Source organism: Cryptomeria japonica, chromosome 1 (genome assembly GCF_030272615.1).
Source record: "Cryptomeria japonica chromosome 1, Sugi_1.0, whole genome shotgun sequence".
Taxonomy (NCBI): Eukaryota; Viridiplantae; Streptophyta; class Pinopsida; order Cupressales; family Cupressaceae; genus Cryptomeria; species Cryptomeria japonica.
In genome coordinates this window covers 12,224,704-12,238,276 of record NC_081405.1, presented here as the reverse complement: position 1 = coordinate 12,238,276, position 13,573 = coordinate 12,224,704, and the positions used below count along the sequence as shown (strand labels likewise).

General features: G+C 37.9%; 1 protein-coding gene across 1 annotated transcript; it reads left to right on the top strand.

Moving 5' to 3' along the window:
* Positions 1-6,777: 6,777 nt before the first annotated feature.
* Positions 6,778-7,533, top strand: LOC131856269 (secreted RxLR effector protein 161-like). Its single transcript, XM_059207800.1, has one exon. The coding sequence runs from the start codon at positions 6,778-6,780 to the stop codon at positions 7,531-7,533; it is 756 nt and encodes a 251-aa protein (XP_059063783.1).
* Positions 7,534-13,573: the final 6,040 nt, after the last annotated feature.

Below are 13,573 nucleotides of genomic sequence, written 5' to 3'. Positions count from 1 at the left end.
ATATTTGGAGTTAGGATAGATAAGGCATAGGAGATATCATTGGCGAAAGTTTATTATAGTTTAAAATAGGAGCTTGGCAGAGGAAAGAAGCAGCCAGCCTTAAAGCACACACACTAAGTAACATATTAGGCCTAGAGAATGTTAGACTTTGAGTGTTTAACACTTTTAAGCCTAGAAATATATTCTTAGTGTGACCACACACCTTAAACAACATAGTAAGCTTAGAAAATATTAGTCAAGTCTGAGTATTTAACACTTTTAAGCCTAAAAATATGAACTTTGTGTGTGATTTAAACTGTTCTCAAAAGAACTTCCTACAAACATGAGCTTTCTTCCACAATCTTCCTGGCTTGCAAAAGTAGCCTTCATCTGGGGCACAATGGATGTCTTCCCCTTAAATACCTCAACCTTTTCGCTCTGCAAATCGACAGTCTTGGCAGCCAATCCTTCAAACAGATGGCCTCCTGACTTCCCCCAATGGAGACTTCCCCCATATTTCTCAATAAGCATCTGCTCAATCTCCTGGTAAAAGTCCATATTCCATGTGGGAGTAAAGGCCTCGCGGGAGCGAGGATAACTGATCTCGAAAGTGAGCAGGTCATCAGTAGGGCCAAGGTACGACTCAGACTTTTTGAGGGTGCACAGAAGAATCCCATTGAGTGCACACATTGCCTGTGGGTTCAATTCTCTCAGAGCTTTGATGTCTCTCATAGTGGCACTCGCAGCTCTACATCGTAGACCAGGCTGCTATGTACTCTCCGATCTCACTTGATTCTGGTTTCAAAACGGTAGTACGGATTGACTAACATGTTTGTTAGTAGTGTGTTTTACACCATCAATTTTACAATAAACGATTACAATTGACTAACACGTCACTATCACGCTGGAAGAAAGATCTATTTTAGAACCAGAATAGCTTGGACCCTCACATATAAACTTGTTTGATCCCATGATTCTGTCAGCCATGCAAACGCTGTGGTTCTCTTTCTTGCGTCCGTACACCTGACAGCCTCCTGTGGATTGCATGAGGTAGTTGAATCCCACAGCGGGATTCCCTGTGAATTTTACCCCGTCGTTAAGGTAGCCGTCCCCGTTGGCTGCTCTGCTGTACATGGACGTTGCGCTCACGTTGCACAGAAAATCCAGGTCGCCTTCCCTTGCGATTCTTTCGTCTGCACACACCATTATACATATTTAAGTAAGTTGTATTCACTATTTTTCAGTTTTTATTTACGGTTCTTTATATCTCTTATATAATTGTGAAATACTCGTCAATCAACAATGATTAAAATGGAAAGTTTGGAAAGCTCATATCATCTTGCATAAGAAGAAAATGATTGAAATGTAAAGGTCAATGTAATATGACTCACTGTTCTATATATTTAATCAATGGATATTAAAAGTATTTCTTTCATTTTATAATAGATATGAGGGAACGGTTAAATCACATACATTAAGCTCATATTTTTAGTCTTAAAAGTGTTTAAACATTCAGGAGTTGATTGACATTTTCTAGACTTAATATGTTGCTCAAGGTGTGTGGTCACACTAAGAATACACTTCTAGGCTTAAAAGTGTTAAACACTCAGAGCTGAGTAACATTCTCTAGACTTAATATGTTGTTTATTGTGTGTGATTTAAGACTGACCAGATATGAGATGGGTAGATGGATAGTCTATAAAGAAGAGTGGGAAGAAAGCACTTGTATTTTCTTTAACAAAATGGTGGTTGAAACTGAATGACACTTCATCATTGAATGTGTAGTATATAAGGATATCTGTATTCAGTTTGAAAATAATTTGAAGGTGGACAAGCTTGAATGAGCTATTTGAGGAGACAAGGCTTCACAAAATAGTTGGTTTCACGATCAAGATTCATAATAAAAGAGTGGGCGTCAAAAAGAATGTTAGTCAACTATGAGTGTTTAACACTTTTAAGTCTAGAAGTGTATTCTTAATGTGACCACACATCTTAAGCAACATATTAAGCCTAGAAAATGTCAGTCAACTCTAAGTGTTTAACACTTTTAAGCCTAGAAGTGTAAGCTTAGAGTGTGCGATTTAAGCCATTCCGATGTTGAGTACCTTAGTCTCTTAGACTACTTGGTTTCATGGACGTTATTAACATGCATTCGTTCATTTACTCACAACTCTTGTTGAAAGTGATTGTAAAGTAGCATATATATATATATATATATATATATATATATATATATATATATATATATATATATATATATATATATATATATATGTAGATAAAATTAAATTCAACAGATTTCCATAGTCTATCATATTTATTGTAAAAGATTTTTGGAATCAACTATGTAGAATTGTTTTGTATGATCATTTCAGATTACATTCCATGATCAATCATTAACATATTAAGTCTAGAGAATGTCAATAAACTCTGGTGTTTAACACTCCTAGAAGTCAAAGCTTAGTGTGTGTAAATTAAGCCATTGAAAAAAAGATGATTGTTTCCACCCCATCCTCCTTTTCTCTAATATTGCAAACAATCATCTTTCTCCTTTAGTTGTTAATGATCATTTTGGTGATAGATCAGATCTAAAATGTTGATGCTACACAATTATATCCATAAATTTTATGCAACTATATAATAAATATATAGAGAGCACATATTTAAATAAATTTCTTCAGAGTGCCTATTGTGAAAGTTAATGTTAATTGTACTTACAATTGGCAGCGTTCTATTCAGCGTAGAGCACGGTGGTGGGTTGATAAGCAGCCTTATTGACGCCATTATCGGGAACATCAACAGAAACTCTGTCGACCCTCTCCATGAGAGCTTTCCCAAATGACATATACAAGTAAATCTTCCCAAACTCATGCGATTGACCTCCAGAAGCTCTCAAGCTGATTCTCAAGTCCATCATCATCCTCAAGAGTGATAGAAATAGAGCGCTTGAACATGAGCTTTGTTAGTGTTAACTTCTAGTTCTTCCAGTTCTGTTGGCATTATTTTATAGTTACCTGCATAGATTATGGATCATAATCTGTTAATATCTATTAGCCTCAATCTCCTCCATTCACGTGAATTTAACATGTAAGTCTAACTCAAGGTTCTTGAGTTACATCCACAAAGTCTGGATCTAAACACAACAAGGATCTAAACACAACAAGGTGCATGCTCGTATACATTATCAATCATTGTATTTTTTCTTTTGATTAATTTACACTCTGTTATTTTGCTCTGTATTTTTTCTGCAAACTCTGTTTTTCTTTTTTCTAGCAGATCAATCCTATACTGTGTAGCTACAACTGCATTTTTTCACATGGTATCAAAGCTTAGGTGCTAGAAAGGAAAAGTAAATCTTTCTTTCTAGCAGATCAATCCTATACTGTGCAGCTATAGCTGCATTTTTTCACATGGTATCAGAGCTTAGGTGCTAGAAAGGAAAAGTAAATTTTTGTTTGTTGTAGATATAGAAGATCAGAGTTGAAAAATGGAATTCTCAGCCTCTGCTATTCTCACACCATACAACTATTTTGATTGGAAGCCAAAGATTCTGCTTCAACTCAGAAGTAGAGGCCTCTATCGGATAGTAATGAATACAGAGGTTGAACCCAATCCAGCAGTGGAAAAGTCTAAATACTTCAATCGAATGGATGAAGCCTTTGGTCTGCCGTGCTTATCCATCTCTCCAGAATTGTTGTTTCATGTTGAGGCATGCAAAACTCCAAATGACATTTGGAAGACATTGGAGACACTCTTTGGAAAGCAAGATGAGATGCAAGGTCATATTCTTGAAAATGAGTTCAACTCATTAGATCCAAGAAGTTTTGATAATATTCAATATTTCTTCACAAAGTTCAAATCCTTATTGCTTCAGCTTAAAGGATGTGGTATTGACAAATCTAAGGAAGAAAGAAAATTAATCCTTGCTATTCTATCAAAGCTAGGTCTAGAATATGTAGTATTTGTCTCTGCTTTCCACACAGTCAGGCTCACAACAGGAGAAACTTGGAAGATGCCCACACTTGATGCCTTCATTGAGTCCTTGATACATGAGCAAGATAAGCTCATAAAGATGGGCACATTGAAAAATTCCAATGCTCATGCACTTGTTGTGCATGGAAGTGGAAAGAACAACTCCAAATCCAATCAGTAATCCAAAGGCAAAGGGAAGAAGGAACCAGATCCAAGAAAGGAAGGCAATCCCAAACCTCTAGATGGATCTACCAGCTCAAAAGAAAAGAAGGACAAAAAGGGCAAATCAAAGTGCAGCTATTGCAACTGTGGTTACCATCCAGAATCATCATGCATGAAGAAGATTATTGATCTCATGGCACAAACACTTCAACAAAATAATCTTGATAACCTTATCCCAGAAGGTGCCAAGAAGAAGCAGGAAGAAAAAGCACCAGAAACAAGAAACAATGCTCATGCATTGATTGCTATTCATTCTTCTTCAGATGCATGGATCATAGACTCTGCAGCTTCACACCATATGGCAGCCACAAAAGATGTTCTCTCTTCTTTGAAACCATATTCTGGTTCACCTATTCGCTTGGGAGATGGATCTTCTGTAGCAGCAATTGGAATAGGGAAGGTTGAGATGGGAATTGGAAGCTTTGAGAAGATCTTGCATATTCCAAATATTTCTGTCAATCTTCTTTCTGTGTATCAAATGACACATACTGGCACCGGTAGGAGAGTTGAATTCACTCCAGATTCTGTGAGCATATTTGATATTGAAGAAAACTCAAAAATTGTTGTTGGTAAGGCAAATTGTCAATCTCATTTGTACACTTTCACTGATTTTGTTGCCAAATCAGATTCTACTTTACTTTTAACACATGCAAATAATGAAAGTAGAGTTTGGCATAAAAGATTTGGTCATTTGAACTTTAGATACATGCAACAATTGAGCAAACAAGGGATGGTGAAAGGCTTGCCTACCATAGAATTTTTTGATGGAGTTTGTGAAGGTTGTGCTCTTGGAAAGCATCCACAAGAAAAATTTTCAAAGGGGATTGCATGTAGAACCTCCTCCCCTCTAGAGCTTGTTCATAGTGACCTAATGGGTCCATTTCCTGATCCTTCCATGAGTAAAGCTAGATATGTCCTAACATTCATTGATGATTGCACAAGATACACATGGGTTTATTTTCTCAAATTCAAATTTGAGGTGTTTGAGAATCTCAAGATTTTCAAAGCCCATGTGGAGAATCAATCAAACAAAATGATCAAGATGCTCCGCACAGATAATGGGGGGGAGTATGTCAATAATGATGTTCAACATCTTTGTGATGAAGCTGGAATATAGTTGCAGAACACAGTTCCTTACACTCCGCAGCAGAATGGGGTAGCTGAGAGGAAGAACCAATCCTTGAAGGAGATGGCTAGTTGTATGTTGCATGCTAGATCTCTTCCCTCCAAATTGTGGGCTGAAGCAATCAATTGTGCTTCATACATACAAAATAGATCTCCTCACAAATTTGTCACAGGAAAGACACCTTTTGAAGCATGGAGTGGCATGCAACCAGAAGTGACCCATTTTTGAATTTTTGGATCATGCGCATGGGATCACATTCCCGTAGAGAAGAGGAAAGCTTTAGGGCCTCAAAGCAAAGAATGCATCTTTGTTGGATGTACCTAGATGGTGTAAAGGGCTATAGATTGTTAGATCTTTTAATAGAAACACTCTTAATTGAGAGGAGTGTCTACTTTGATGAAAGTCTCATGCATGCATCTCAGGAGCCACATTCTTGTAATTCTTTGCTTCCTCCTCTTATAGATCTCAAAGATAATACATGCAATCATTCACATCTGATTTCTGATACATCTGAATCTGATCCAGATGAACTTGAGCATGCATGTGCAAATCTAGATGCAGTTCAAGATTGGGCTTCTAGTGATGATTCGGTATCTCCTGTGAAAAATCAAAGGACTAGGAGCTTGGCTGATATATATGATGCCCCTCATGCACTTTCAACTATCGATCCCTTTATGCCAATGCATTCCTATATGATTCAAGCATCTGATCCTCAAACTTATCCAGAAGTTGCAAGGAATCCTCTTTGGGAAGCAGCCATGGATGAGGAGTACAATTCTCTCATTGAGAATCACACTTGGGACTTGGCTCCACTTCCACCTGATCACAAACTTGTAAGGTGTAAATGGGTCTATAGAACAAAGAAATCAGCAAATGGCCATGTAAGTAGATACAAAGCAAGGTTGGTAGCCAAAGGCTTTCAGCAAGTTCATGGCATTGACTATGATGAAACCTTTGCTCCAGTAGCAAAAATGGACTCCATTCGGTTGGCTCTTGCAATTGCAGCAACAAGAAGGTGAGAGATTCATCACATGGATGTGAAGAACGCATTTCTTCATGGTGATCTCGAGGAAGAGATCTATATGGAGCAGCCACAAGGGTATGTACAAAATTCCTCTTTGGTATGAAAACTCAAGAAGTCACTCTATGGCCTCAAGCAAGCACCCAGAGCTTGGTATGCTAAAATGGATTCTTATCTTCTGTCTCAAAATTTCATGCGATGCAAATCTGATCCAAATATTTATATGATGAGAACATCTGACTCTTTGTTGCTCATAGTACTCTATGTAGATGATATGTTAATAAAAGGTGATTTAGTCAAATCCATTGCTGTCACCAAAGCAGCTTTGCATGCTAGATTTTCCATGACAGACATGGGTCTCCTTAAATTTTTTCTTGGTCTTGAAATTAGCCAGAATGAATCAGGTGTCCAAGTTGCTCAATCCAAGTATGCGAGGGGTCTTCTAGCTTGATTTCACATGAGTGATTGTAAGCCAACACCCACACCTTTCTTGTCCGGAGTAAAGCTTGAGGATGGCCAAGATACACCATTGGTTGATTGCACACTCTATCGTCAGCTTGTGGGGAGTCTTCTTTATCTCACTCACTCTCGTCCAGATCTATCATATGCAGTGGGTGTTGTTTCCAGATACATGCAGGAGCCTCATGAACTGCATTGGAAAGTTGCCAAATGTATACTTCACTATGTTCAAGGAACCATTAGCTATGGGATTCATTATTCAGTTGGATGTACTTTGGATCTCATTGGCTATACTGATTTTGATTGGGCTGGTGATAACATTGATCGCAAGTCCACTTCAAGATATGTTCTCTGTTTGGGCTCTGGTCCCATTTGTTGGTCAAATAAAAAGCAAGCTTCCATTGCTCTATCATCCACAGAGGCTGAATATCGAGGTGCAGTCAATGCTACCATTCAAGTTCTTTGGCTGCAAAATTTTCTCACTGAGCTGGGTATGTGTTTTCATCAACCAACCATCATTTGGTGTGACAACCAAAGTACATTGAAGGTTTGTAGAGATCCAGTACTACAACAACGGACAAAGCACATCGAGATCCACATGCACTTCATCCGAGATCTGATCAATGATAACATCATTGATTTACAATATTGTCCCACGTCTCAACAGATTGCTGACATATTCACGAAGACATTCACTGAGCAGAAGTTTCACTTTCTCCGAGATCTTCTTGGGGTGAAAGAAACTGTACCATAGTAGTTTTCTCGTTATGTTAGTATCTATTTTGAGGGGGGGTTTTCTTCCCATTGGGTTTTCCCTCTTTCCTCATTTTTTTCCTCTTCTATCTCTTTAGTTAGACTTAAGGGGGGGTGTTAGTGTTAACTTCTAGTTCTTCCAGTTCTGTTGGCATTATTTTACAGTTACCTGCATAGATTATGGATCATAATCTGTTAATATCTGTTAGCCTCAATCTCCTCCATTCATGTGAATTTAACATGTAAGTCTAACTCAAGGTTCTTGAGTTACATCCACAAAGTGTGGATCTAAACACAGCAAGGATCTAAACACAGCAAGGTGCATGCTCGTATGCATTATCAATCATTGTATTTTTTCTTTTGATTAATTTACACTCTGTTATTTTGCTCTGTATTTTTTCTGCAAACTCTGTTTTTCTTTTTTCTTCTAGCAGATCAATCCTGTACTGTGCAGCTACAGCTGCATTTTTTCACAAGCTCAAGAGCAAAAGTAACATGCGAGATAACACCCAGAGTGCCAAGCGACAAACGGGCGGCTTTCAAATCCGGGTCATCCTGGCTAAGCTCTATGACTTTAGCGTACCCCTGCGAAGCAAGAGCAGGAACAGCCAATCTCATGCCCACAACATATTCATCAATTATAGAGCCCTTGCCCAGAAATCCACTGCCATGGGCACCAGTAGAAATGCATCCACCTGCAGAAACTCCGTCCCAGGAAGTTAAGGTGGGCAGTGCAAGTCCAACCTTTGCAGCCTCGTCGATCACATCTCTCATCAGAGCACCAGATTCGACAGTTATGGTGGGTGTATGATGTGCACCGGTGTTTATACGTACGATAGAATCGTAGTTTCTGGTGGAGATAATGAGGCCGCCGCCACCCACGCATGCAAGCTTTGGGTGGGTGTGAGCCAAGTCGCTCACCACGTTGATCTTCTGCTTGTTTTTCACAGCGTGGGCGACGGCGGCGAGCAGATGATCTTCAGTGGTGGGAAAAGCAGAAGTGGCTGCATGGCAATCTGTGCGGTCTTCCCAGAAGCTTTGGTTGTTTGAACACTCTGCATCCCTTTCCTGAACTGCTGCATTCGACCGTTGGAGGTGGAATGTACGCAGCCACCAGGGTTGCAAATAGCACGAGTACGATACAGTACACACCAATTTTCATTTTGGAAATGAGGAATCGTACGCTAGAAATGAGCTCCGGGCTTTCATTTTATAGTATTATTTTTTCAGACAATTTTATCTTGTCAGCGGGCCGTAATTTCGACGTGGACACAAGATCACGTAAGCTTAAACTCGCAATCATATTTAAGAGTCAATCTTGCACAACCGAAGCTTCTGCTGAAGCCTGTCAGTCTTAAAATCTGAATCCAAGCCTTATCCGGATTCAGTCTGTATTTATCACGGCTCACCGGACTCTTATTTTGGATTCAGTTTAGTTTTTATTAATGGACATGATTGCATTGCCATAGGGCAAGCTGTCTAACAATTCAAGGATCTTGCATATACCAATCGAGATATATTTCTCAATATATATAGAGAGAGAGGGGTTTAAATGATTTATTGTTGAGTTTCAGTCAAAGTGGAAGAAATAAATATTGGTATATTAAAATGTTGTATGAGGAGAACTGTTTGTGCATTTTCATATGAGATAAAAATAAGAGTTATAAATATAGAGTTGGAATATTAATTTATATAAAAGAAATATAATTTGTATAAAAGAGTCAATTGTAGTTGTGCATGAATATGCATGTCTGTTTTTCGGCCAGCCTTAAACCCCACACACTAAGCAATACATTAAGCCTAGAGAATGTTAGTCAATTCTGAGTGTTTAACAATTTTAAGTCTAGAAGTGTATTCTTAGTGTGACCACACAACTTGAGCAACATATTAAGCCTAGAAAATGTTTGTCAACTCTAAGTACTACACTTTTAAGTCTAGAAGTATAAGCTTAGTGTGTGTGATTTAACCCATTCCCTGTTTTTCTATTTTAGCTGTCATTCATGTGCTGAAGCCATGTATTTATTGAGGTAGAATAGTAATGTTTTCTTTGTCTCTGATCATACTGTATTTATTGAGGTAGAATAGTAATGTTTTCTCTGTCCGTGATCTTTATGATGAACTAATCTTTGATCTCATGATTAAGATATTTGTAATCTCAATTTGAATGAATATAAAGTTTTATCTGCTTTCTCGTGTGTTTATTACTATGTAACAATTTATCTCTAATTTTTTATTTTCTTTAATAAAATATGTTATTCATACGAAATGTGATTAATCAACTTTAATTTGTAGTTCTTACGTAGACTTATGGTGTAATCTTTCAGATGAGTATGAATGAGATTCAGTTCTATCTTCAAGTGACTTTAACCATAAAGATTTCTCTGCAAAAGTTTGAAGTCAAATAAATTAAGAAACAGTGCAATTTTATCTCTTGCAATTAATGCCAATAAAACCAGCTAAAGTGGGCAACTGCAATAAACAAAATTATATGAAACGCATCTAATTAAAAGACATTATCGTTGCACAAGAAAGTCGTTCAGAAGAACAAAGCAGCTCATAAGTCTAGGGTGGACTTCCCATGGCGACGATACGATTGATGCCAGGAATCCATTGAAGCAAATTGTATGTGAAAATGGGTATATCTTTAAAATTGTTGCGTGTTCACAAGGAAGGAAAACTTTTGGTGCCGCCCACGTTCAATTCCGTGGAATTCATATCCATTCCCTACTTTACTGTTGATGACCTAAACTGTGTTAAACGTCAATGAATATGGTGGACCTCCCGATACGAAAGATAGGTTGCAGGAAATTTTTTTCCCATTATGTTGGTCATATATATATAAAAGAGTGCTTTACTGAAATTTATAATTTTTATCAAATAAATTAAAAAATAGTGCTCTAGAAGTTATATTTATTATGATAAATTTTTTAAATTGTGTATATAATCCATTCAAAATTTTAGTTGGAGTTGCTTAAATCTATTTTTTAATATTTTCATTGTCGCCTAGAGGTACTGTTTGAGCAATCATGATCCTACACTCACCCTATTCTCGAAAAACAATTATCAGAGATCCACCGAAATAAAACTAGTTAAACAATAGTCTCTTGAGAGAATTTTTGAGAGTTTACAAATGAAAGATTAAAAGTTCGTTGACCAATTTTTGAGTCAATTTATGAATGTTAATCAAATTAGATCACATGAAGAAAAAATAAATGATCATAAGATTGTGAAAAATTATCAAGAGCCTACCAAGTAAATTTGATGATATTGTTGTGCAATTCAAGAATCATAAGATCTTACACAATTATCTATAGATGACTTGAGGAGATATCTATTATCCAACAATGTGAGAGTCCATACAATGCTTTTGATCTTATAACTAGGCTTAAATTTTGGTGACTTTGTTAGTCGCATTTTCTTGCCAAATCAATTATGGGGAGTGCATGCAGGAAAAGCCCCTCTTGCAGGGTCTAGGGGGACTATACCCCAACGAGGGCCCAGGGGCAAAGCCCATGGTAGGGGTTTAGGGGCAACACCCTTACTAACAATTGTTTGGGGTAACGCCCCAAAGCAAAAATTGACCATTATTTAATAAATGATTCGACTCTTATTTTGGTATGTAAACCAACCTTTGTAAACTACCAAAAAATATTTGATAACTAAGTGTCTACATAACACAACGGAAGCAACAACAACACATTGAAAAATTACAAAATCAGATTTTCTCATCATCATATATTCGTCATAGATCATCGGGTAATCAACCGGTTACATGTAGGCTAACAAGCCAAAATACAACTGGTAACCAACTGGTTACTTGCAAGCCAGAATACAATCTATTCAGATCTCTGAGAGACCTCTGAATTATAAATCCCATAACTAGGAACTCATAAACCTCTAACTACCTACTAAGGATCTCATATAACAATATGTATACCCTTCAGAACATATCCGGGTAGGCCACAAAAGATTATATTTACCAAGACAGGAAAATGAAATGTGTAAATGGGTCAGCCCCAAGAATGAAAGGAAATTCCTCCAGAAAATAAACAACCAAGGAGCATGAATCAATAGGAAGGTCGGCCAAGGACTCAAGATCATCGAGCAAGACCCCAAATAAATCCACACCACAAGAGATCGCTTCACACGAGAAGAAATCAACAATTAGCCATTAAGCTCAAAAACTGCTTTGGGAACCAAAACAGTCAAATCGAAAGCAACGTCTCATCGGAAAAAGAATCCAAATGGACTGAGAATCTGGAATTAAGCATAAGAATACGCCTAGAAACCAAAAATTTGATTCGCAACGAAAAACAACCAGCTGCCGAAAGAACACAGAAACTAAAACATTGAACTAGAACAAAACAAAACTGAAAGGAAGTATTTTTGGTTGATGCAAGATTTCTCATAGACCAAGGATGCTCCTCCATCAGACACCCCAAGTAGAAAGAGATGTTCCATAAGAGGCAAATCATGAACATCGAAAAAGACTCAAGATATACACTCCATGTTGATTTTTGATCCAAACATCTTCTTTATCTGCAAACCTCTTTCTTAGCTCCTTCGAAACCTCAACCAGATTCTCTAACTCCTCATGAGTCTCTTTATTTCTTTTACCCTGCTTCAGACCTGAACACTGTCTCTGACTGATGCTCCCTTTCTTCTGCAACTTTGATGCATTTCTGCCACAATACTTCATCTGGTCTGCCACCATAACCTTACTGCCATCCAGTTTCTTCTTACTATTAGACTTATCTATCAGACCCTTCTGGAATTCCATGCCACCCTCTGGTATAACTTCAGCAACCAGTTTCACCTTACTACAACTCTCTTCAAGACTCAGATTCCTCACTTCCTTCTCTTTCTCCTTCAAAGAAGCCAATGTTAACTTCTGCCCATCCTTCTCAATAGTGATCAGGTTTCTTCTACAATCATAGATAACTCCTCTATCAAATTGCCAAGGTCTTCCCAACAAGACATGACAAGCACTCATAGATAAAACATCACACAAGACCTTGTCCCTAAAAGGTCCAATATTAAAACTCACCAAACACCGCTCTTTTACTTTTAACTTTTGATCATCTTGTAACCAACTTACCTTGTAAGGACAAGGGTGCTTAAACCTCTTCAATCCAAGCTTCACTACCATCTCCTCACATACCAAATTATCATTACTTACATTATCCACAATAACCTTGCAACACTTACCACCTGATTTGCACGCAGTCTGGAAAAGACGCCTTCTCTGAGTAGGTTTGGTATCTTCACTACTGTGCTCCATCATGACTCTTCTGAATATTAGCGATTCTCCTTGCTCCGACAGACATTTAATTCCTGTAACTCCAGTTTCCTGATCCTCATTTGCCACACAACTTCTTGCCATTCCTTTCTTACATTCATAAAATCTATGTTTGGTTTCTCCACACTTGTAACATATGCCCGGAAATTCTCTGCTGCTACTGCCACTCGCTTTCCTCTGTGTTTTTTTATCCGGTTCTTTATTCCACTCAAGTTTTGATTCCTCTTCAACACTCTGCTTCTTTGTACTTATCTGTCCCCTGAATCTCTCTTTCCCTCTAGGGTTATTCTGTTATCTTCTTCTCACCTTCTCCTCAGCCTTCAAAGCATACTGGTAAGCTTCCTCAATTGGGGAAATCTTCAACATACTTATTTCATCCTGAATGTTAAATGAAAGTCCATTTATGTACCTCGCCACCTTTTCTCTATCCATCTCTCTATGTCCAGATTTGATCATTACTTTGTAGAACTGCTCGGTATACTCTTTCACAGTCATGTTTCTCTGCTTCAGGTTCTGCAACTTCTTGAACAACTCCAACTTATAGTCTCCCGGAATGAACTTATCCTTCAATCTCGCTACCGTCTGTCTCCACCGGGTGATCTTTATTTCACCATTCTCCACTCTGTCTCTTTGTAACTCTTTCCACCATAAGGCAGCATGCCCTTTCAATTTAGTTTGCACCAACCTAACCCTTTGTGGGTCCTTAACATCCTCAGATTCAAAGTAGTCCTCCAAATTTTTG

What these genes read in the sequence shown, in the direction of transcription:
- LOC131856269 (XM_059207800.1), top strand. Translation starts at nt 6,778, where the DNA reads ATGAGTGATTGTAAGCCAACACCCACACCTTTCTTGTCCGGAGTAAAG.